This window comes from Haliaeetus albicilla, chromosome 19 (genome assembly GCF_947461875.1).
Source record: "Haliaeetus albicilla chromosome 19, bHalAlb1.1, whole genome shotgun sequence".
Taxonomy (NCBI): Eukaryota; Metazoa; Chordata; class Aves; order Accipitriformes; family Accipitridae; genus Haliaeetus; species Haliaeetus albicilla.
The window spans coordinates 29119660-29145077 of record NC_091501.1 but is presented as its reverse complement, the minus strand read 5'-3'; the positions used below and the strand labels follow the sequence as shown (position 1 = coordinate 29145077).

At 45.2% G+C, this 25418-nt stretch overlaps 1 protein-coding gene across 16 annotated transcripts in view; it reads left to right on the top strand.

Moving 5' to 3' along the window:
• Positions 1-25418, top strand: part of PPFIBP1 (PPFIA binding protein 1) — a 117753-nt gene that overhangs the window by 49328 nt on the left and 43007 nt on the right. For all 16 annotated transcript variants that reach the window (XM_069807010.1, XM_069807006.1, XM_069807005.1 and 13 more), the window contains exons 3-4: positions 12721-12882; positions 14911-15116. In XM_069807010.1, the coding sequence (XP_069663111.1) occupies positions 12819-12882; positions 14911-15116 (270 nt within the window). In that variant the 5' untranslated portion in view covers positions 12721-12818. The remainder of the gene's footprint in view (positions 1-12720; positions 12883-14910; positions 15117-25418) is intronic.

Sequence of the window (25418 nt, the reverse complement as noted above, 5' to 3'; positions counted from 1 at the left end):
GGGGAAATTAGTTTAATTTATTACCAATCAAATCAGAGTAGTATAAGGAGAAAAATAAAACAAAACCTTAAAAACACCTTCCCCCTACCCATCCCTTCTTCCCAGGCTCAACTTCACTCCCAATTTTTCTCTACCTGCTCCCACTAGCGGCAAAGGGGGACGGGAAAGGGGGTTGGGGTCAGTTCATCACACATTGTCTCTGCCGCTTCGTCCTCCTCAGGGGGAGGACTCCTCACTCCTCCCCTGTTCCAGCGTGGGGTCCCTCCCACGGGAGACAGTCCTCCACAAACTTCTCCAACATGGGCCCTTCCCATGGGCTGCAATTCTTCATGGACTGCTCCAGTGTGGGTCCCTTCCACGGGCTGCAGTCCTTCAGGCACAGACTGCTCCAGCGTGGGTCCCCCGCGGGATCACAAGTCCTGCCAGAAAACCTGCTCCATGGGCTCCTCTCTCCACAGATCTGCAGATCCTGCCAGGAGCCTGCTCCAGCGCGGGGTTCCCACGGGGTCACAGCCTCCTTCGGGCACCCACCTGCTCTGGTGTGGGGTCCTCCCCGGGCTGCAGGTGGAGATCTGCTCCACCGTGGACCTCCCTGGACTGCAGGGGGACAGCCTGCCTCACCACGGTCTTCCTCACCACGGGCTGCAGGGGAATCTCTGCTCCGGCGCCTGGAGCATCTCCTCCCCCTCCTTCTTCACTGGCCTGGGGGTCTGCAGGGCTGGTGCTCTCACATATTCTCACTCCTCTCTCCCAACTGCTGTTGTGCAGCAGGTTTTTTTTTTTTTCCCCTTCTTAAATCTGTTATCCCAGAGGCACTACCATGGTCACTGATGGTCTCAGCCTTGGCCAGCGGCGGGTCCGTCTTGGAGCCGGCTGGCATTGGCTCTGTCGGACAAGCCACCCCTGCAGCCCCCCTCTACCAAAACCTTGCTACACAAACCCAATACACACGCATTGAACTGTTCTGTACTAGTTTTGATTTCACATCGTTGCAGGTGAGTGTTCCTTCACTCATCTGTCTGCTTTGCCAATGTCCGTGACACAGTAAGAAGTTAACGTAGTCTCTGACAGGGAAACCAGAGTGTGATGCTGCTACAGTGTGAGACTTTTTCAGTATTCTTATCCCATGTCCAGGGAGAGATTCCTGGATATGGCCAAATAAAACCGCAGCGTGTTAAGCTCAAAAACTTCTGATTTGCATCGGTTGCTCTGCTGGAGTGGGACCATTGGTGGTCTTTGGGAGGCAATGGGGTGCTGGATTACAGATTTCTAATAAATATCTTGAACTTTGGGAGAGTTCACATCTGAGCTTTTTGGGCATCCACTCCTGTAAAAACATGCCCAGCTGTTCTGGTTGTTGTTCTTCCTTTTGGCAAACAAGGATTCTGGCATCGAAGTTTTTAATTGCAGGAATTATACTAGCAGTTCCCAGAGCTCAAGGGTGGGTGTGTGTGGGTGCAGGAGGAGCTAATTAGATGTGTATAAATCATGGGCTAGGCAGAGCTTTAAATCCTAGGTGTATTGTTCCATCCTTGCTATCTTCTGTTACACTGGGGCTTTGGAAAGTTAGAAAACTATGAAGTTACACAAGAACCACTTTTTTGCAGTACAACTATGAAGCAGCAGTGAGGTCTTTTGGTCTTTTTATGTTATAAAAACAGCTTTTAATTAAAATAGTATTAAATTACTTCGAATTGTTTTTGAAGCTTTATTTTAATTACATCTGTAGGTTGAGGGAAGGGAAACAGTTAAGCAGCCTAAGCTGGTTTGGTTTTTTCCCCTCTATTGCAGACTTTAAAAAAAAAAAAAAAAAAAAAGTCAGGTGATCCTGCTTCCCCCATCCACATCTAGTCTAATGCCTTACTATATTACATGGCAAATAACGGGCTTCCTGTGTTCAAACTTTCAGGATATTCTCAGATCACATCAAACTTCCTTCAGCAACCATGTGGCTCAATAATATTTTTTTCTTTCTTAATGAAAACTAGGATCCTAGTGGAATTACTTCTCTGTAAGATTTCGAGTTTTGGGAGAAATTAGATATTGCAAGGTTTATGGTGTAAAACTGGCTTTCCAGCAGAGTGTGTAAAACTGGCTTTCCAGCAGAGTCTGTAAACCTGACTGGCATATCAGCATTGTAGACTGGCTTAAACATGTTGCAGATACTTAATAACAGAGAGCGGCAATTCACCTCTTGCACAGGACAGTATTTCTACATTATTGTTGTTGTTGTGTGATTTAACCATGCCTAAGTTTGCTTCAGACTCCCTGACTTGATCGTGGCACCACTGGCCTGGGCAGCGTGGGGTGGTGTGTGTGCTGACCCATCCACTGCTTATCCTGTTGCCTGAGAAAGCTTTGCAGCCCCTTGCTTCAGTTAGACTGTTCTGAGTACCTGAACCAGGTGGTTTATAGGTGTGTTCACACTGTACTGCCACAACTGGATTGTAAACTTTCTTGCACTGCTCTTAGAAGTTACCTTATTTTCAGTTTTAGTGCATTGTAGCCCTGTCTACTAAAGGCAGCCTACTGTTAGTAAGGTCAATAATAAACCACAGTTTATTGTTGTATCTAATGAAATAGGCATTTTGCATTGTTCTACATAATAAAAAAAAAATTGCTTCACATTTAGCAGATCATCTGTAGCAAGTAAACTCAGTATCAGTAACCTTGTTAGCCCATCTAGGTAGATTTGTAGCAGCTACAATCCTGTCCCTAGTTGGGCATCAAACACGCATCAATGCAAGTGTGTCTTAAGTTTCTGACTGCTAAAATTTTTCTTCATCTCATGAGCTGCATCTTTCTCTGTTGTAAAGCCAGCACTTTCTGCTCATCTTGCTGATGGGGCCATGGGCGATGGGTGGGATATTTCCCCCTCCTACATCTGTACAGAGGCTTGGCCACAGGATGGAGAGTGGCTGCTCCCCTCCATCCTAAGGTGTCTCTCTCTTCCTGGAGAAGAAGCAGAAAGAAGTCACCTTTTCCTCTGCCACCTCCTTTCTTCCCAGCTTCCATCCTCTTCCTGCTGCAGAAGAAAGGAAAGACAGTAGGGCCAGGACCAGGTTTGTTTCATGCTCTGTTCCTGCAGAGGTCACAGCTCTGGCTTGATGCTGACCTGTTGCCTCCTTCCACCCTGCTGGTGAAAACCCTTCAGTATCGCCTGTACCCCATGACCGTATTATCAGTGTAGCCCTCCAGCCCGCTCCAGTGTTGTTCCCCTTCTCCTAGCACTGGTATCTTCCTCTTGTGAGCTCCTCTGAGCCCCAGGCACAGCTCAGCCCCTGCTCCACTGAGTTTTTTAGCCTTGGGTGATGCTGGAGGCCAAAGAGCACCAGGGCATGAAAATATCGTTCTGCAAAGGGTGGTGAGGAGGTGTCAGTCTGATAAGAGGAGGAGAGGTGGAGGTGGGATGGAGAAGGCAGCACCTCTGTCCTGAAGAGCCGGCTGCGGACTTCCATGAAAAAGGAGTGGGCAGCAAGAGAGCTGGTTTCTGTGTCCTAGCTGCAAAATAGCCTTTGTGCTGAGAAGCGAGACTGGCCCAAGGGTGGGCAGGACACATGGCTCCGCAGCTAAGCAAGGGTGAGCATTAGGCAGCAGCAAGAACAGCGTGTGGCTCCTTAAAGTTGCACTGTAATAATAGGGTTTGGGGGCAGGATTTGTTTGCTTGCTACTCATCAGTGCAGGATTCGGAAGAGAAGGACCCTTTCCTCCAACTGAGAGCGTACGGCTTTTGTCCTTCATATCTTGGCGCTGAAACTTTGGTGTTAAAAAAGCAAGACAAAATCAACAGTGCTCTGATCCTGACTGAAAAAGAAATAAAAAAAACCTTTGCTTACTCCAGCATTATGGAAATCTCTGGTTATCAGACTTGGGCCTGTGTTGTCCTAGGAACTGGAGGTTGTATCCTGGGAAGGGACGTGGGGGACAGAAGCCAGTCAAAAGAAAGTGTGGGAAGGGTAACGCTGGGAAAAAACTATGTCTGCGAGTGCCCTTTTTTCACCTTGGGCTTGAATGAGCAGCTCTGGAGCTGGGCAGCAAACACAGACTGTGTCCCGGAGGAAGGGGAAGATGGTCCCAAGGGGATGGGGGAGAGCATCTCATCTCGCAGCGCTGCGCTCCCTGGGCAAGAGGTATCTCCTTGTTCTGCAGCGGGATGGTGTGTTGCGCTGCAGGGTCTTTATGTGTGGCTGCTCTGGTTGGCGATGGCGTAGCACGCACAGCAGTTGTCAAAACACAAAGGTGACTACCTTCGCCTTTGTTTTCTCATTGATGAGAACAAACACGCACATTTCAGAATGTGTTCTGCACATGAACTACTTGAGCCTTTTCAAAGCTGAGAACTAATTCAAATTTTGAAGTCTGTGTTTTGAAGTGCACAGTACCTACATCTGATATTTCAGGAATCTCAAAGGTACAATGTCCATTTTTAATAGTGATTAAAGTCACATGCTGCCTTAAAGCAGTTTGTCTTCATGTAGAATGTCTCAGATTCCCAAGTGTAGTACCTAAATATAAGCTGTTGGCAAAGCTCCAGCGTGAGCTATTGGCAAAGGGCTTTAGTTTGGGAGAAAAGAAGATGAAAACACATGTTTTTGAGGTGAACAAGAGAAAACCAGAGTGAAAATTGGCCTACAATTTATTATTTTTCACTTTTCTCCTCTATATTTTTCTCTTTAAAATTCAGTCCCATTTCCCCCCATGAGGCAGGGCGGGGGGGAAGTCCTCAACCATGTTGAATTTTACCCTGCTTAATTTTTAAAACGCCAAGAGGAGAGAGGTGGCTAATCGTGCTGTATCAGGGGATTGTTGGTGTATCAGTGGTTCATTGGTGGTACTGGCAACCTCAATTTCTCAGATAATCATGAATCTTTAAAAAACATAAGTATCCTCATGCACAAGGCATATGCTTCAGATAATCACATTCTTTTACATATTCCTCCTGGAAAAATAAATCTTAAGATAACAAAATCAGAGGCAGACAGAAGGGCAAGGATGTAAAGCTGGGGCTTTATATGAAAATTTTCCTCATGTAACAATTAATGCTGCGGTGTTACAAAGTATTGGGTTTTCTGTTGTTCTTTACAAGTAGTTGGTAGTTAAACATATGAAAATACTGTTCGAGCTAAATATATTTTATTTACTTTATGGGCTTTTTGATGGTGGATGCCCTCTACTTTTGCTTTGTGCAGTGACAACACTGAAACTGTGGATCTGGAAACTCCTAGACCAAAATGTAAAGCCAAACCCTTTCAAATCTGGAAGCTTGTGAATTTGATCTTTGGATCCAGCCCATTAACAGAAAGCGGCATGAGCTATGAAATCAGATCTAAACGTGGGTCTGCACTCAGGATTTGGTGGTTCTTAAGGTATTTTGAAGAGCTACCTTTTGGACTCTGACCCAACAGTGCCTCTTTTGTTCCGTAGCCGGTATGGCCACAGTGTGTCAGTAACATGTTGCTGGGGAATGTGAGGCATTTCCTTGCTTGCATTAGCAGTCTGAGAGTGAGGAATGAATATCTCAATTGTTTTTCTAATGACTGGACCCGAGCAAAATGTGAGAAAATAGCATATTGATTTCTCAGACTCTCTAAGGTGAGTAGTTGAAGGCATTTACTGAATAGTTAACCAGTAAAACATGAACAGCCTGAAGTGAAGTATATCTGTGGGGTTTTTTTGCAAGCCTCCGTCTGACCTTGGATTGCTTGTGAGTAGAGTGAAAGTGAGTCTGAAGAGTGTTTGCAGACAGGTATTTGCATTACATGGCTGCTTTGCCGGTAAGGTACTGCTGCTCTGGCTGCCTCGGCGTCGTCCAGCGATCACAGAGCTCGCTTGTGCATCACAGAACAACGTAACCTGTCACCTGCTGTGTTTTGAAAATTCCTTTCAATTACAACAAAAAAAGCTGTTGGAGAGTTGGGTAGCAGAGATAAGCAACCAGAGTGATTTCAGTACTGCAGACCAAAATAAATGGTTTGTTTTGTAATTGGATACGAATCTAAGCCATAAGCCTTGACTCAGAGACTTTGGGCCTTTATATAAGCTGTTTGCTGTGTATACATCTCTGTCAAGGTGTCTGAAGGATGGATGCTTAGTTTGTTGAGGCTTAGCTTTTGCATCATGACTAATGTGTTTAACAAATTTTAAGGCAGAGTGTAGAACGTGACCGAGCTGGTTGGTAACAAAAGTTGTTGTGTGATTTGAGGTAAGTTTTTCCCAGGTATAAATAGTTATATCTTGGAAGGACTTCTGTGCTTTATGCTCTTAAAATACTTTGAAGTGTCTTCTGTGCCTTGATATCTCAAGATTATCTCAAGACGCTTCTTACATACTGTGGGATAGGCTTTCAGCCTCAGTGTGTTTCCATTAATTTTTATCAGTTAAAGGAAATAAATAATGTTTGTTGTATAATAAAGAAATAATGAAATTCAGGGAACAAAGAAAGGATCTAAAGTTAGGGAACAAAGGGGCATTTGTTGCTTTTTTTGTAGTCCTGCGTGATACGAGAAGAGTATTGCTTTGATGTCACTGACTAGAGTTCAGCAAATTCAAGAAGGAATTTATTTATATACATATAAAAACAAGTAGGCATTATCAGTTTAAGTAAGCCTTTGCCAACGTTTGGGTCGGGTTTTGTTCCTGATGATGTTTATCCTTTTTGCACGGTCGAGCCTTGGGCTCTCGGAGGGTGCTGAGCCTGCAGGCTGGCGGGGCCCTGAGCCTGGCCTCCCCGGGCTCCGGCGTCAGGGGCAGGGCCCCTCGTAGCCGTCCTCCTGAGAAGGAGGACTTGTACCGGGAAGGCCCAGCCAGAGGACGTGCCTGCTCTCACCAGGCCTTCCCGCTTCGTGACGGCCGTTCAGCCATTGCGGGGCAAGAGAGCAGGGGTGCCGGCGGAGAGGGGGTGCCGGGAGGTGTCCCCGTGCCCGGGGGGACCTGAGCAGAGGGGTCCCTGCCTCCGCGTGGCCCTGGCCTCTCCCGGGGAAGGGGAGCGATGTCGGAACGGCGCAGCTCAAAGCATCTTTGGGACCTAGCCAGTCTCCTGTCCCGGCCTCCTGCTAAGGTACTGCTCTGCGTTATTCGCATTAAGATATATCCAGCGTTTCCCTATTTTACTTTTTAAATTTCATTTGCTCGTCTCTTGCAAAATGCCAGAGCAATATGTTCAGCAAGGGTCCATTTTCTTTTTTAGTTTCTTCTTTCAGGCCTGGAGGGTATGAAATGGAGTCTTTTTTGTGTTAAAAGAAATGTTAATGACTCCTAGTGTAAATCAGCTGAATGTGTTCGTTATTAAGTGTTAAAATGCTACTGACTGGTGGCACTATACTTGAATATCTTCAAAACATCCCATGAGAAATTGTGCCAGAGATTTAGACTGAATTCATTTGAAGCCCGTTTTATTTGTGATTGAAACGTATTTTGCAAGTAAGTCTCTATGTGTTCATGTTTCTCTTCTGGTCAGCCAGAAGAAGCGCAAACAGATGTGATAATGTGTCTGAAATGGCATTTATCTGCACGAAATAGAGCTTTACCTTGTAAAATTAATTGCTACAGATGGCTTGTGAGGCGAGAGAGACAAATCCAGAAGATGCTTCAGACCTCTCACAGTTGTCTCGTAAATGTAGGACCAAGAATGCAGGGACATTAATTTTGACAGCAAGGTGAAATTTGGGCTCTTACTTTTGCCATGGAACAGGTTCTCTCCTTCCACCTTTCCCATAAGAGGTGACTGCAGTTTGTTGGCTTTTTCATTGTATTTTTGTGGTAGACTGCTCTGGCATAACAGCCTGCTCTTGGGGGCCCTTTTTTTACTCTCTGCAGTTCTCGGAAGCAAGCCCTAATCGAGATTTTTCATTCCTGTGTATCAAAATTTCCTGATTTAAGGAGTGTTATGTAGGAATGGGAGAGCTGGGAAACTCAAGTCATCCATCTTATTGCATCATATCATAAAAATAATCTGTAGCTGATGCTTTCTTTCCAAAGGCTGAGCGTTTGAGGAGCCTGTGCACAAAGAGGAAGGCGAGTGGGACGAAAGGCCAGCCCTTGCCCTTCCCCAGAGAGGTTGCATACAGGGTACGGTATGTCCTTTTGGCCTTCAGACCTGCTAGCAGGCAGCTGATTCTCCTCAGCTCTGCAAACCTCTGGGTTTTAAAGTGTGGTGTGTTTTGCAGGTGGACTTCCAGAATGAGACCACCTCAAAAAGAAAGAGGCTTGAAGATGTTGCCCCTAGATGCCTGTCTGTGTGTTGTTTGATCTAGGAAAGAGAGAGCCTCTGGGTGGGGAAACTATAATTTCCTACATATGTAAAATGTTTAAGCGCTTTTTTTTTCTTCTTTTTTCAAAGTCTGCCATCTTAATTAAATATCTGATTTTGAAATCCATATTCAGGCAGTTTTCCTGTTTGCATCCAGCAGACTGCAGTTCCCATTCACAAAGCCCCTTGTTTTTTTCTAGCTTTCCTTGGCTTTGCAGTACAGTGTTTTGTTTTCTCTGTAAGCCGTTTGGAATACATCTTCACTAGCACTGTAGCCGGAGGGTTTGTATGTCATTCAAAAATAAAAATAAAAAATCTCCACCTACTGAAAAGTGAACAGCATAGCCCTAGCAACCGGCTGGTGTGTTCAAACCAGAGGAAGGGACATTAAACAAGTAAGACCAAATAACATCTTCTCCGTAACAGCCAGGAATGCAGCAGAAATGCCAGCTAGTGATAAGATTAATTGTAACTGATAGTGGAGATAGCTGCATTTGTATTTTATTTTTTTAATGGTGGATTGTAAATACAGCCTTGATGAAGTGGTGCTTGTTCTTGCTGGCATGAGCAAGGTATTCAGCTGGGAGCTCTAGAAGGGCGATCTACTTCTGTAAAAACATCCCTCCCCACCCCATCTTGCACTGATTGTGTATGTATTGAAGGAATAAGGAAGGTAAGTCATCATTTTCTTGGAAAGCAAGGGAAAACTTATTTTAAATGGTCTGTCACACAGGGTACTGTCAGTACTTTCCTCCCAGGTGTGTTCTCGATGGCGTTATGCCATGGGTGGCTTTCATGCATCTGCCTCTCCATCTCTTGTGTGCACCTTGGTTTCTCATTTATCTGCCATGTCATAGATCCATCTGTGTTAAAATGATGATTTTCTTTTTTTTTCTTCCTTTTTGCTTTTGTGAATGAAAGGAATTTAAACTGCTTGACATCATCTGAAATATTAGCTATTCCTTATTTTCCTAAAGAGCTCCATTGCACTTATTAAAGATGGATTTTCATTCGTGTTACCTGACTGTGGTTTTCCTTAGTCACTGCTGAAAAAAAAAACCAAACCCTGAAGCCTTGAGTTTTGTCTTAAGTTTTATTTCTATTAGACCAAAGCCATAAAAAACAAAACGAAGAAAGGAACATGTTTATCAGGGAGGGTCAGCCCAGGATCCTCTCAAAGTTTGTGAAGTCAGAGGCAGTCTCAGACCCCTTCAGCAGGCGGAGGGATCAGTCCGCTGGTGTTTCAGTATTGTCTTCTTCCCTGTAATCCACAAAGACTGCTGATTTATGACCTCTGTCTAATAACTGCCTTTATTTGACTCCCTCTGCACCTCCCCTTTTCACCCTCTTCCTCCTGTGGTTTGTTGTCTTTTCTTGTTTCATGCAATTTGGTTCTTTGGTCTGCTGGTGTATGAGGTCTTTGATTTCCCCCTTGCCCATCTGTTCCCCGTGTGCCGGTGATGGTGTGCAAAGAATAAAAGGAATCCTCTGCCCTTTCTGGGGAAGGATGCCTCTAACAGTACTTTTCTATCACAGCGGTTTACTTCCTGACTGCTAGATGTGATGCACTGTGCTGGGAAGGTGGCCAGAGCAGGATGTGCCATTCCAGGCTAGTTTTCAATGACCACTTCTAGGACCAAATAACAAGGGAAATGGGATTTTGTTGTGTCATCTCCAGCTGTTTGCCTTGAGGGCTTTTTTTTCTTTCTATTTCACCTCTCCAAGTTTCTCAGCTGCAGGCTTGGTCAGGCTGCTAACAGATGCTCCATGAGTGTTGGAGGGGTTTTTGGAGATCACTGTGTTTGCATGGTCTCGCTTCACTATATTTTATCTTAAAATTTCTCACTGCTGCTCTCGGCAGCACAACTCCTTTTGCAGTAGCAGTGGAGGAAACACTGTAGACTGACATCTCTCCTTCCTTGGAGGTAGGGCCTGGTAACACTGGGGTAAATGCTGGAGGTCTCCTGGATGCTGTTAGTACCACCGTCTGCCACTGCTGTTCCCTTCAGTAGAGCTGTCTTAGGGATTTTTGATAACCATGGACAAAACCCTTGTTTAGGAAAAGCAAGGAGTGCTTTTTTTGGAAACGTGAGGAGTGATTGTGCCTGGATGAAGTCCAGGGATGGTGATTCTTCTGTGCCTGTGAGCCATGGCTTTATTGTGTAAATGTAAATTAGCAGTTCTTTGCTCCCAATTAATGTGTCTCCTTGACAGAAGGTGAGGAACAAGGGGTGCACTGTGAACAAATGTGATTAGGGAGCACTCTGTTCCTTAGCACGTTTTTAGCCTGCAGCTTGGCTTTGCCTAGGCGGCCGCCTCAACACTATATTTAATGCTTGATCATGAGCTGTGCTGAGCTTAATGATGGCCGAGGTGGGAAAGCACCTCTGGAGGCCTCCAGCGCACCCCCTGCCCAAAGCAAGGTAGCCCAGGGCAGGCTGTGCCGGGCAGTCAGTCTGTGAGTAGCTCCAAGGATGGAGACCCCAAAAGGGCAACTCCTTCCAGTGCTTGCCACCCTCACAGTAAAACCAATTTTTTTTTAAAACTTTTTTTTATGCTTAAGTGGAATTTCCTTTGTTCTAATGTGTGCCCGTTGCATCTTGTCATGTCACTGGGTGCCACTGAGAACAGTCTGGCTCTGTCTTCTTTACTCACCCCATCAGGTGTTTATGCACACTGGGAAGATCGTGGGCACTCCCGATTCCCAAGCATTAATTGGCTGTTGCGGGTTTGTGGATGCTTTGCGTTGTTGGTCCTTTTCCACTTAGAGCTGTGAGGAATCAGCGTTTTGCCTGGGGCAGCAGCAGTCCTGGGGTTTCTCTGTGTGCTCTTTGCCTTCAGAGGGAAATCCAGCACAGATGCCCATGTTCACTAGGCTTCAGCAGGACCTGGTTATCCAAGCCAGGATATCCTAAAGGGGAAAGAAAGGACAAGACTGTCTTCAGAATTGTCCAAGTGAATGTGTTTGCAAAAGCTGTGTTTTCTGCTCATTTTTATCAGGTGTAGAGGCACCATCTTGAAGGATCTGCATATTATGGCAGGTATTGGACTGCTTGAAGTTTACTATTTACATTGTGTTTAAATTGGGGGGCTTCCTTCTTGAAGCTTGGAAGTCTTCAGTTATGATGCTACTGCATTTTTTAAGATTTGCAATGCCTTTACTTTACTTACAGGTATTTTGACTTTTTAAAGTTCTTTTGGCTTTTCTGACTCTGGCAACTAAATAATAAAGCAAGGCATTTGTCAAAAGCACAGTAGTCTTTGTGCTGTCCTTCAAAAATTACCTTCGAGTTTGGACCTACTTTATGTAATAAAAGTTTTGATGTGGAAGTTTAAATGTTTGTTGGTGTTTTACCGTAGCATTTCAGCAAAGCTATCTGGCGATCTCCAATAAAAGCTACCTTCCAGCTGGGTCAAACCAATAAGGTGACTCGTAGGAGGGAAAATTCAGTTTATAATGTGAATTTTTGTTTTGTTTTGTTTTTTTAGTGGACTGTTTTCCAGGACTTATGCCAGAGCGAGTATGAACAACTTTCTTAATTGCTTATGTTGGGGCAAATGTCAGCAGTGGTGTGGCCTAATACAAAAACCAAATGGCAGGGTATGCAGAAGGTTAAAGCGAGTTTTCCTTCCTGGTGTTTGTTTAGCTTTGTTCCCTAACTGTATTTATAGCAGAAGTAGTCTCGCGTGTCCTAGATTAAAGCCACTGCAATCTGGGCTATTTCGGTGCCTTGTGTGTCCGTTGTGCTGGGGTGGAGGGGTCGGGCACACCTCTGACCTCTGCAGCTCCGCTTCAGCGAAGTACCTACGCACGTGCTTAACTCAGGATTTCGTGTGTGGTAGTTCACCTGCCCAGACAGCACATCGGGCAGGTTTGCTTTTCCAGGCTCTGCTGGAAATGCTCCTCTGGGGACCACTTCTGGCTTTCAAAAGTTTGAGGGTAGGATCAGAACTGCATCATTACGGTGTGAATCTCTGCTAAGCTTGGAGCAACGTTGTCGGGGGGATAGTCTGTGCGGGCATGCTATGTCTAGTGAGTCCTGGGCATTTCAGATATGCTGCCTGTAGGTAAATAATTGCATGCCCAGGGCTTCTGGATTGTGAGACATCCAGAGATCTTGGGCAAATGGTCAGGCTCCTCTTTTTCTGTACCAGCAAATTCCTGGGGAGAAAAAATACACCAGATAGACTTGTGCTTTGTTGCTGAGTTGCAGCTTCCTTTTAGCGATAAAAGGCCTGTGTCTTCTATGCAAGCTTCCCTGAAGTGCCGTGTGGGATTTCTGGGGTGCTCTGTGGGATGCCCCTTCAGTGGCACGGACCTGCGGGCTTTGATTCTTTGATGCCAGTTCATGTCTGGTGGTGAACAACTCCAAGTCTTGTGGTCAGCAAACAGTCCCAGTCTACCTGCTGGTCTGGCAACGGTGGTGTCTGAATTCAGAGAACATGCAGTGAAATGAAATTCTCTCTTGCAGGTTGAATTGCAGACTTGAGGCTCTGGATCTAACTCACACTACCGGTGTTTTATTGCTCCTTATGGTGTAGCTGGTGATCGTTCCTGAGAAGAGAGAAGATGATGAGTGATGCAAGTGACATGCTCGCTGCGGCTCTGGAGCAGATGGATGGCATTATAGCAGGTAAACACTTGGGGCAGCTTGTTCATTTAGCTGTTTCAGTCCTCCTTTGTCATACCTGGAGGGCAGAGTTTCAGGCTGAGAAGGGAACGTGTTTGGTGTCTTCCATTACAGCTCAGCAACTACAAATAAATGGAGTAGAGGGATTGCACAGACTTTCACACACAGACATGGCTAATTTTTAGGGGCTTGTAATTTTTCTCCTAGCCTCTATCAAAATGCTGCTCAAAGTGGCTGAGTGATGCAGTTCAGCTGGTGCACACAGCACCATGAAAGCCAAGGACAAGGCATGTTTCAAACCAGGCTGAATGTGTTTAAAGAGCTGCTGCAAGGCGGGAAGAATAAGTTTGCCTAATACTGGCTACTCTGAACTTCTCTCAACTCTACAGAGTTAAAACATGAATCGAATTTTCCTTTTTTCAAAATTGGAATGCTCTGTGTCCAAACATTTGGTTTGGACCTGCCTTGAACATTTGAGGTTTTTATAAGTACTTGTAAATTGTAAGTGGACCAGGGAGAGGCATCACAAAGTATACAGCCTCTGCTTTTAAGTTGAGTCTAGTGAGTTAGAAAATAATATAAGTACACAACACAGAGGAACAAAGCAGCAAGAAGTTAATAGTTTAATCCTATTCCAGCAGAGCTATGCAAACAGCTACCCAAACTGAAAAAATATTCTGCAAGGATAGCAACACAGTTATAAAATCTTTAAGAGTTCCACTTAAAATAATTTCCCTTAGGGAAAAAAATGATCGTACAGTGCGTGCTTTGTTTGAACAATGACTTTTCTCTACAGTTTTCCTAAAGATATTAAGGACACATAGCAGGAACACATGTAAAGTGGATTCAGTTGGATCATAATGATCTCTAAAAATACATATAAGCTGTGACTTTAGTCATTTCCATAAGTAGATACTGGTATTTGGCTCTGATCATGTATCTGTGTTTCCAAGAGCCTAAGTTGGTTATGGCTGGATGAGGTTTAATACAAAAATAAAATGTGATGTTGGGATGTTTAAGTCACCACAGACTTCGTTTACCCATGTGTCTGAACAGACCTATAAAGTAATGTAACAGGGTTATCAACTCCTATGCTGCTGGGGATTTTTTCTGTTTATTTTTTTCAAAGGGAATTAGCAGAATACTTGCGTTTTTGTGGCTTGCCAGATGAGGTGAATGAAAGTTCGTGGAAGTGCATATATGGCATATCACTGTAGTTTCCAAAAGTTGACAGTACGAGTGATGCTCTGTCATGAACACGTCTCATTGTGCTGAGGCATTACAGTATTAAGGTCACAAATCAGTGTGCTGGAATTATAGTTGGAATTAGCTAGGCTGACTATAATCAACCTTAATCCTGAATTCATAGTTTCCTTCCTTACTTAATATATAGCAACTTTTAATGTAGGTCAAATATATGTACTGTGAGTTTATGCAAATAAGAGCTTTTTTCTTTATTAACATGCAAATGTCAGTGCTACCTTGTCATGTTGGGTTTAAAATCTATTCTCGTGTAGAAGTGATTTGGTCTTTTTATTTATCTTCATATTTTTCTTTATTCTTTTTAAAAAATTCCAGTGCCTTGGAGCAGCATAACATACTCCTACATGAAAAATGCAGAGCACGGTTTCCTCTGGACACCGTCACTGTCTGACTTGGGTTACGCAATCCCTACAGGGTGACTAAAGCATTAGCAGAGCCTGTTCCCCCCACGATACTTCCCACCTCTGATACACCCGAGGAGCAGGAGCCCAGCCCACGCCTTGAACCCGCGGGCACAGTTGTGGTGTACGCATCCTCTGTCGGATCAGCCCTCCTCATTCCTGCTGGAGCTTCCACCTCTGTAGCATGCCAGCAAGGGCTTGCCCTTCTCCAAATTGTTGTGTGGTGCGGGCGGAATCGAGCACCAGCGCCGAGTTCGGTTCAGTTAAATGCCTGCTGGGAGCAAACGCTGCCTAGCACTTCTCAGCCTTGCTGTATGTCTGACCTGCTTGCCTCGTGCCTGACCCCGTGCGATTTTGCTCCCTCCAGGTTCGAAGGCGCTGGAGTACTCCAACGGCATCTTTGACTGCCAGTCCCCCACCTCCCCCTTCATGGGGGGCCTGCGGGCACTGCACCTGGTGGAGGACTTGCGGGGCTTGCTGGAGATGATGGAAGCAGACGAGAGAGAGGGGCTGCGCTGCCAGGTCCCAGACTCAACGGCGGAGGCTCTGATCGAATGGCTCCAAAGTCAAATGGTACAGTCTTGCCTTGTTTCACCCGTAACGCACGCGCTTTTTTTGTGTGTTAGATAGGCTGGCTCTGGCAGCGGGGCTGTGTTTTATGCAGGCATTTAAAAGTTTTAAAGTAGGTTTCAAAGAACCAAAGGGAAGAGATTTTGGTTTGGAGATGCTGCTGTGGGGCCTTGGAAAAGCTGTTGCTCAAATACCTCATGCAATGGGTTGGCCTGTACTTTCTTTGATGTACCACCATGCCTCAATCTAGGGAGCAAATATTTTTGGTAACGAGTTTCATCTCAGAGGGTTGGGGAAAGACATTTTTATAGGAAACAGATGCTTAAATGGGGAGGGGGAGTTGTTTTCAATATGAACTTTTCACTAAAAAGCATTTTTGGCAGCTTATTTTCTACAAGGACCCATGTTGTTACTGAGCTTCCTTAACTGGTTTATAACAGAAGTGAGTGGTATAAGCTCAGCATCTCTTTAATCTGGATACCAAACCAAATTTTTATTTTCTGTGTTTGGCAATCTGCCAGGTTTTGTCACCTTGCTTTAAAAATACACCAAAATATACCCAACAAGGCTGTTTTTTCCCCCAAGACTTGCTTTTCCCAAAAATTCAAGTATTATTATAGCGGAGGCTACTTGAAGACTACCCTGGGAAATAAAATGTTGTGCTTATCAGAAGATGAGTTACATGGCATCATTTCCGAAGGACCCACTGGTTTTGCCTCCGGGTGCCCTGTGACTGGTGACTTCCTAGCAGGGCCAAAGACAAGTCCCTGTGCTCATGGTCTGTGGCAGGGTTTGCATTGTGGTAGTCCAGGTGTGCCCAGGTTTTGGGAAAGCTCCAGCAGTGGAAGTCAAGACTTATTTCTAGAGGCCATGCTTCAGGTTTTAAGTCAGTCTCTAGCTGTTACAACAATGACAGTGGGTGTGCGCTTCTGCATATTTTGCCAAATCGGTTTTACAGCAGTGTCCAGGTCCTGTTGTCTCATACACTTGGTATTGGCCAAGGTAACACCATGCTGCTGAAATGAGGATGCCAGATCTGATGAAGTCTGGGTCTGATGCAGGACAGGCCACCGTGGTGGCTCTCTGTTGCACCCTATGCCTTGCTGCTGTTGGGATGGGCAGCCACCGTCGCCTGGTCCCTTCCCAGGATGGGCATCACACCCCCTCAGAAAGGGTTTGGTCACCCTGGAGCCACCGCTGATCTTGCAAAAAGTGCTTTTATCTTGATAAAATGGATTTATTTGAGCGCTGAGTTGCAGCCCAGAGTGGCAGGTGCAGGACTGCCTGCCAGACTGGTGGCTGGGGCTGGCGCTGGGTGACCTGACGTCCCATCCAGTGGCACAGGACCTGTGCACAGCGCGGTGGGAAGAGATGGGGACCTGGGCTCGCTTCTGTAGCTCTTGCAGAAAGGTTTAAGGGGAGAGCTTTTTTTTTTCCCCCCTTTGCTTTGAACTACTCATTTGAAAATGCCTGAAACTTAATGAAGCACGTGGGAGCTTTCCCACTGCCTCCAGTGGGATTTGGATCTCGCCCCCGCTGTCAAAACATGGCAGCCAACGCTGAGATCAGGAGGAGGAGACGGGAGTGACATTCGAGTCGGATCTTTAAAACATGCAGAGTTCTCGCTAACATCAGCGTTTCCTTCCTGCGTAATGTACAGCAGTGAACATCGCTGTAACTAGTCTCTGCTCTGTGTGGAGCAGAAATCGAGGAACATAACAGGTTTCATGCAGGTATGGCCTTTATAAACAAAAAAATGATCATATGACAAATAAACAGCCTTGGGAAATTAACTGCTCCCCATGGAGTGCACAGACATCAGTAGTCCATGCTTAGTGATGCTGATCCACAGCACGTTATTCTGGAGTAAAGGGGCCCAGCAGCGTGGCTGGAGGCTGCAGTGCCTGTTGAGATTAATGAAGTGAAGGCCAGTCATTGCCCCTTGTGATGGAAAATGTGTGATTTAGGGATGTCTGGCTGTTGGGATCTGGAACGAGGTCCTTCAGACCAGTGTGATACGGCTCACTGCATGGCAATGAGACAGTAATGGTTTTCATTGCAGCTGTGGGCTGAATCCGGGAAAGGACGGGCTCTGCTGTGCCATTCAGCTTAGTGCCTCCTGAGCACTGGAAAAGATGTGCAGGGGTTGTGTGTACAAAAGATTGCAGAAAATGGCTATTCCATCTATGCTTCTCCTCAGTCTGCCTCAAATTATTCCCCTGTACTCTCTGGTATTCTTAAAGCCCTTAGTAGGAAAGACTGAACGTTACACTTTGTACTGTGCTACAAAGCAGGGGACTTGCAGGTGTCACCAGTGTCGCTGGTCCCTGTCTGAGCAGGGAGGTGTTACATGAATTCCCCAGATGATTTGCAGGAAGGCTTTCTGCAGCTATGCCCACCTTACCAAGGAAGGGAAGACACCTCCTTGGTTTGAAATTGGTTTAATCTGCCACGCATGAAGTAATTGCATCCACCGGGCTATTCCAAGCTGGTGGAACTGGTGCGTGACAACCCATCCAAAGCTGTAAGCAAGTCTCTCGTGTCTCAGAGGAAAACAAAAATAGTGTTCACTGCTGCCAAACAGTGTGTCACAAGAGAAAAATCCTTTCCTGGCCCCTGCAGGGAAACTGCTGATGCCCTAGTTGGGAAAAGGGTCTGACAGCGGTCTCCCAAAGTTGCTCGCTTCTGTAAAATGAGGCAGAGCATCCAGTTTTGCCATGCCAGAATTAGCTGCCCCATGTCCCTGTACCGCTTTTCTTGGTGACCGCTTCCTTTCTGCTCCTCTCGGTGTGTTAGACAAGTCTAGGCAAGGACCCAAAAAGGGCCAACGAGTTAAAATGCCTCGTGCTGATTTTTTTTAACCAGTGGATGTCAGATGGCCACGTGACACCAGAGTGCGTGTACAGAGCCCGGACATCTGGCAGAGCTCTTCCAAGAGAATCCATTGGATGGTCCCCACGGGGAGTTCAGAGAAGTTGTATGGGCAGCTTTCTGCTGCACAAATAAGCCAGTTTAACTATAACACATCATTTCTAGTTGTCCATCTACAGCTGTCTGTGTTGCTGAAACCCTCCCCGTGTCTCCATGTGCAAATGGAGGGCAGGTGAATGTCATGGTTAAAATTACAAACTAGGCCATTTGTTCAAAATCTGGAGAGGGACTGAGGCCTTTTCTAAGCTCAGACGTGTTGGGAGTGTGTGCTTTCACTGGGGACCAGACCTGAAATCTATAGCCAGATCATAACTCTTCCAAAGTTTTGGAGTTTTTTCAGATTCCTCCCAATCAACAGAAATTTTTAATGTATTCTGATGTATACTTTAATAAAACATGTGCTGTACTCTGTGAAACGGAGCTTGTGGCTTGAATATAGACAGCGTGTGAGTAATCTGTAACATCGTCACCAGTAACAAGACCATTTTAAATGAAACTTGGCCTTTTGCAAGACCAAGGCAGCCCTGTTGTGTCTAGCTGGAAGTCAATAGATCCTTCTCTTGAAGAATATTTCTCAGAAACCTTGCTCCCAGTCATGAACGTTGCTCCAGTTTTTCTTCAGTTGAAACAAACGAGACAGTTTTCTTTCAGGTTATTATTTTTCTTGACAGTGTTTTTTTAGTGTTTTTTTAAAAATACATCTTATGCAACAACCTTCCCAGAAAGAAGAAACCAACTGTGTCTTGTTAAAAAGGAGGGTGAAGGGTAGAAGTGGGTGGACAGTCCCTTCCCACACCTCAGAGCCAGCTTCCCCGAGCTCCTGATCTGAACTTGTATATGTGGGTCCTGTTGTGTGCCTTCTCCTCTTTAAAGGATGTGCTTCTGGAATGAAAGAGCCAGGATAATACTTTAAAGTCCACAGCAAGTGCAACTGTGGTTTTAGCTTTGGAAGTGACTTTCTGAATTTGAGAAAATATATATATATATATTAAAAAAAATATTATTTTTTTTTCACTCCAGAAGTGAATTTCTGAAGTTGGCTGTAAGATCATTAAAGCAAAACAAACTTTATGGTCTCCAAAGGTTTCTTGAAGAAGATTTTTGGCTCATTTGAAGATGATAGTTAGTTTGAGCTGTGATACCCATAGTGGCTTGTGCAATCCAGAGTGTTGCTTCTGTGAATAGCAGATCTGTGATCTCACATTCCAGCCTCAGACTTTGACACTTCTTCAACAAGTTGGTTCTTCCAGAGAGTGGCTGGGAGTAATGAGAGTTAATAAAAGGGGATATTAGATTTCAGAGAGAAATTTTCCTGGCTGGATAAACATAGCTTGTAATCTTACAGGATATGTTGGCCTATTTGGACAACAGGGTAATTCCCAAGTGGAGGAAGCGGTTTGGTTAGCCAGAAATCATCTCACATTTCCTATTCATGGAAAAATCTTGTCTTCAAACCAAAGTTTGTTGTTTGATTGTCTTAGTGTGGGTGTACTGTGCATTCATTTGGCTCTGCTTGTGCTTACGTTGAGTTTAGCTATGGAAAGGTCCTATGGTAATGTGCGGCACAGAGGTGTTTACCACCAAACACCTGTTTGAGATCCCTCCTCAAGTTGCAATATGAAAGGTGCCTTGTGATACCATTTCAGCCTGTCATCATAAACTGCCTCCTGGCAATACTTTTTGTCCATGAGAGAGATCTGCCTCTCAAAGTTCTTGAAACACAGGACCCTGCTTCTTGCTAAAGGTGATCATCCAGACTGGTGTGTTTTTAACACTGGAAGATAATATGGGCTCATTTATAGCACGTCTTGGCATCTTCATGCATTGTGGATGAGTTCATCGGCAGTAAGAACAACCCCTGCGGTCCTATGCTGGACCGTAGGGCAGCCCTGATGGCAGAGCTGTTGAAAGTCACCGTTCCTAATCCAAAATGCATCAGTCTGGCTTAAAAAACTCAGCTTCTGCTCTGCTCTTTTGTTCTCGGTTATTCAGTATTCACGTTTTTGAGATTTTTACGTATCAACGGTAGTTGTAAACGTTTCTTTTTTATTATTAAAAGCTGTGGGTTTTGAGATAATCACAGGACTCCCAGAGCTAGGCTCTGTGGTCAAAAATACTAAGGATTTGTTATGCTGCTGCTGTTACTGGGTAAACTGAAGCTTAAACGTGAGGACAGAGGTTGGATGTAACTGTTGCATTTTACATCATTTTTAAGTATGACATAAACTTCAGACAAGCCACTCGTGAGACCTGGGACAGTTGAGTCAACTCTTTCCTTCCTCTCTTTCTTGGTGCCTACAAGTGAATTACACGTGTTCTTCCAGCTTTTACAATTAATCGCCCACCAAGAAAAGAAAATTCCCTCCCGTTTACCTCGTAGTCAGGTGAAGGGATTGGAATCGCTCTCTTCTCACGTGTGTTTGCGCCGGATGATTTCCGCAGGGCCGGCAGGCTGCGAGGAGGGGGTTGCGTTGTTCGGTGAGGAGCGGCAGCGGAGGCGGCCAGCTGCCGCCGGCGTGGGGCTGTCCGTGCTCCCGGTCAGGTTTACGCAGCTCTGCGCTCCCCTGCCTGCATCCTCATCTGCCTTGCTGCCTGGGCTTTGTGTGTCGGGATCCCGGCGGCGGCAGGCTCAAGTTGGAAGAACTCCCGGGCTTTGATGTGTTAATTCCCCAGAGGAGCCGCTCGCTCTGCCTGAGGAGCGCTGCTGCTTCACGGCTCTGCTTCCCACATCTCCCGCTCCGCTGCCACGTTCGCCTCCGTCCTGGGCGAGGCAAGGAAACCTGCCGTCGCTTAACCTCTCCGTCTGGGTTCAGAGGAGCCCTGACGGCACCGCTTGGCACGCCGGGCGCCTGCGGTGCTGGGGCTGCAGCGCTCAGCCTCGGCTGCCTGCCACAGTCGCTTGCGTCCTTCGGTGCATGAAGATAGTCATGACCAGCATGGAGTATAGCTGGGACATTCACGGACACTGCATCTGGCTAAATAAGGTAAGGCTATCGGTGTTTGTTCTGGCTCTTGCATCTCCCTGAGCGACAAGCCATAGCTGGGCAATGCTGGTAGGGAATAAGCATTTTGTCTTTCTCCTGTATCAGATATCAGCTGAGCTGCTGTTGAAGAAATTGAATATTTTGAAACGGTTGCATCTTCCTTATTCAACAGCCGTGTTGCTTATATTTAGAAAATGTTTCAGGTAAACTCCTCAGAGTGAAGGTCTGTCTGAAGCTGGTTTTCTTTCAGAATTCACTTTTATTGTAATGATTTTAAAATATAATGCAGTGGGGGGTTTTGAGTGGGTTTGTGGATTTTTTTCCCCTGCTCATTCTATAAGGAGGAACTAATCCATAAACTTTAGGAAAAGCTTAGCAGCAGGTCTGCCTGCCTGCTGCCAGACCATGTGGAGCAGGCTGCAAATATTCACAGCAGTGAGTAGGGAGGTGTGAAATGCAGGAGATGCCAGTTTTGGAGGGCAGTGGTGGGCTCCCACACAAACTGGTGAAACACTGGTACAGGTTGCATTCAGACAGACTTGACCGGTATGAATTTGGGACGGAATCGATACTTACAGAGGGTAAAGCTGTCACGGCTCTGTATTGCAGAGGAAAGGGTGGCGAATACTTTGCTTGGAAAACCTGGAGGCTCTGCCCGTGGCACACCAAGTGATGTTGAGGTAGCTGAGGCTGGAGGAGCCCCCTTGCAAGGGACTCTCTAAAACTGAGTGAACAAGCAGAACAGCAGTAGCTGTGCTTAACTAAGCGTAGGTAATGTGTATTATAATGATCTGAACAACATAAGCATGTTGATGAGCTCTAATTTAACTCCAGATGGTCAGGAGAGAGATGTCAGGGACAGCTCGCTTGCTCAACTGTTGACTGGACTGTGGTGGTCAAAACAGTCAGTGCAATCTGCCGTACAAGAAAATAATGCTGTGGAGTGGCAGCTCCTTCTATACAAATCAAATTGCATCTACAGCAAGAACAGTGTGATTTGTGCTGCTTATTTTGTCTCAAAAGCAGAAGAGAAAATGAAGGGAAATGAGGGTATCAGCTGCAGTAGGCTAAAAATGAGCTTTATTTTTTAAAGCAGAATTCAGCAATTGAGAGGAAATGGATTTTTTTTTTCTTTTTTTATTATTGGGAGGTTGAAAACAGCAGCTATTAGAAACTTCCCTGTGGTTTGGAATGTTAACTTGCTTCCACGGAACAGGGATTAATGACTGAGGGCAGGCAAGCTGTGAAAGTTTGGTGATGCATCTACTTATTACAGGAATAATTCCTTCCAGAGTAGTGTGGATTTTTACACTAACATGACTGCAGACAAAGCTTGCACACGTGTTTAACAGATTAGTCACGGATTGATCTTGCAGAGTTTTTAAGTGCACTGGGTCTGATCTTATAAGGCATTTTAAGTAAATGCTTAACCTCAAACTTCTGTGAAGCCTCAGTGGCATTGTGACAACTGTTCTTTTGTTTTTAGGATTAAGATCGGTATTGGTAAATCTGCATTCTCTTCCCATACAATGTTTTGCAGTTAATCCCTAAATTGAAAACATGTGCAAAGTCTAACTGCTTAATTGAAGATGGATTTTAAGTTGCTGATGAAAAAGAGCCTTCTTTGGAAAATGGCTAAGCTTGTCTTACACAGCTAATAAACTATGTTAATCCTGTATTGACTTTGATGATACAAAATTGATCTAGAACTACCAAGTGCCCCAAATACGCTTGTAGTTGCTGTTGAATCAAATATTTACTTTTCTTTTTTTCTTCTTTTTTTTTTTTTTTCTTTTCAAAGTGGAGCCATTGCTCTGCAGGGTGAGTAGTTGCTACACTCAGTCCGAGGGGAGGCTGCGGGTTCCCACGTGGAGAGAAACTCCTCTTGAAGGACACATCAAAAGTTGCTCACCCAGGTTTTGCACACACCAGGTCTCCCGGCATCTTTCAGACCTCCCTGCAGCCCACTCCTCCCTGTTGGGGCTCCTTCCACCCCATCTCCTGATGCACTGTTTTCCCGTATCCAGTGTTTGGGCATCTTCCCTTTCCATTTCTCTTCAGTCCTGCTCACTGCCATCATTGCCCTGTTCTTTTTATGTGTTTCATCTCCTCTTTTCCTTCCTCATCTCTCCGGGAAGAAAATTGTGCCAGGTATTAACTTTTTACCTTTGAAAACAGCGCAGAGGAGAGATGCGGGAAGGCATCATGTAGCCATTGCCTGTGGGTCCCTGATCTCTGCACCACTATAGGAGATGCTGGGGCTGCTGCTCTGTGAAGTAGCTGCCATGGCCTTTCTGTGTTGTCCTTTCTCCAGCTCTCATCTTTTTGGCCGCTGAAACCAAAGTCAGTGACTTCCTTGCCTTTTCATACCTAAAATGAAGAGTTAGTCCCAGGTATTACACAGAACTTAACAATGTTTCAGGCAAAAAGCAAACTGCTGTTGGGTTGTACACAAAGTTTTCTGTTTTCAGTGGACTACAGAAGGTTTGTTTTTATGCAGATTTTACAAAATATTTCTGGCGACAGCCAGCAAAGACATCTTTGTATTTGGTTTTGTGGGAGAGCAGCCTTTACTCCAGTCCTGTTTGGGGTTCCCGATGCCTCCTCCCTCTTTCTTACAGCAATGTGCAGCTGCAGGCTGAACTCTTACTCTCTAAATGGTCCTATTTTAAAGCCAAGTATGATGTGCTGAGCAAAACAGGATTTTTTTCAGAAGCGTGAACGAGGTTTAACAACAAAGGTGTCTTGGCAAGATGCTAAGCACAATGACTAACATTCTACTTTAACACCTCGTTGATTTTCACAGCATCATAAAGACATTTTCATTGTAGTGTGAAACCAATACTTACGTCCCTGTATTTTCTTCACGCAGTCTTTGGTTTTAGTTAATTTGTGTCTGGTTACTCTGACCAGAGGTATCAGGAGGTTCAGTGGTTAGGGCACTGATGTGGTGGTTGGGAGGCAGGGAGTTGAGTCTGTGCTTTGACAAGGACTTTCATGTTAGCCCCAGCAAGATGGAGGGTTGTCTTTGCACCTCGGCTGCCTGCTTGTAATGAGGGACGAATATCACTTTCCTACATCAGACATGCACACTGGATTGATAAATGTGTTGTATATTACAAAATACGGATGCTGTTCTTATGGAGGCTGAGTGACTGACATGTACTGGAGGCCTTTAAATGAGAAGGGAGCTACAGAACAGCAAAAGTATGCAAAAACCTCGATTTTGTATTTCACATACAAGCCAAGTTACAAATTAAAGCATAACCTGCTAGTTGAGCAGCTAACAAGTTTATTTTGGAATCTGTTTGACTTCTTTCACCTAAATTAAAGTGTTACAAAACTGAAGATCTCACTGATATTGAATGGAAATCCTATGGCATGAGCCAAATTCTCATAGAGGTCAGGGGAAAAACAGGACAAACTCAGAGGTTTAGAGTACTTCTGCCTTGGTGCTTAGTGGCTGGATGGTCAGAAGGCCTAGTAATTTACTGCTAAATAATTCAGATACAGGGTACCGTTATGATACGAGGTATTGGTACAAATTACTAGAGAGCATCCTTTCTTAGTCTGCTGTAGCTCTAGTGATTTCAGGGAAGATACTATGGTGACCTTGTAAAAGTTGCGCATGTATGCTTGGGAGACACATTTGCTACTGCACACTGATATAAAAGCTGCCGGGACACAGCCTGATTTCTTGAGAGCACTAAGGTGAGGTCAAATACTTTGTACCCCCTCCTGTTTGCTTTGTGTCTAATCTTTAAGTGGCGCTGGTGGGAGTTTTATTCTTTCAGTTTCAAGTGAGGCAGTTTCTCCCACCACCCAAGGTCAGACATGTAACTTAGAAAAGGAGTTTTAGCCAGCAGGTTTCCTGAGGCATCCTCTGAAATCACGGGAGATGAGCTGCTTGAAAGGGAGATTCAAAGCAGGAGCCTGAGGCTTGCAGCTCCTAAGTGGTGGTGGCCTCTCAAGGCAGGGCTGTGCCGCAGACTCACCGGGGCATGAGGATCAGTTGCCCAGCTTCTTTTCATCGCATATTCAGAAGGAAATCAAGGCTTCTCAATGTCGGTGGGAGTCTCTGCTGAGTGCGCTGGATTTCAGAGCAGCTTCTCAGACTCCTCTGAACAATTTATGCAATGATGGGAACAAGAATTTCTTTTCTGAGCTGAGATCTGATTGTGGCATCCATCACAAAGTGCTTTGAGACAGCTTTGAATATGGATAGAGTAAAATCCTTCTCGCTGCTCAAGAGCATTGAAGTTATTATGAAGAAAGAAAGTTGCTGATTCCTCTGAACCCTCTGATAGCATTAACATGTATTCTTGTTTCTCTTTAGCCTCAGGCAGCTTTACAAAGAGACGCGTTTAGAGTGCAGACATTCACCCATACC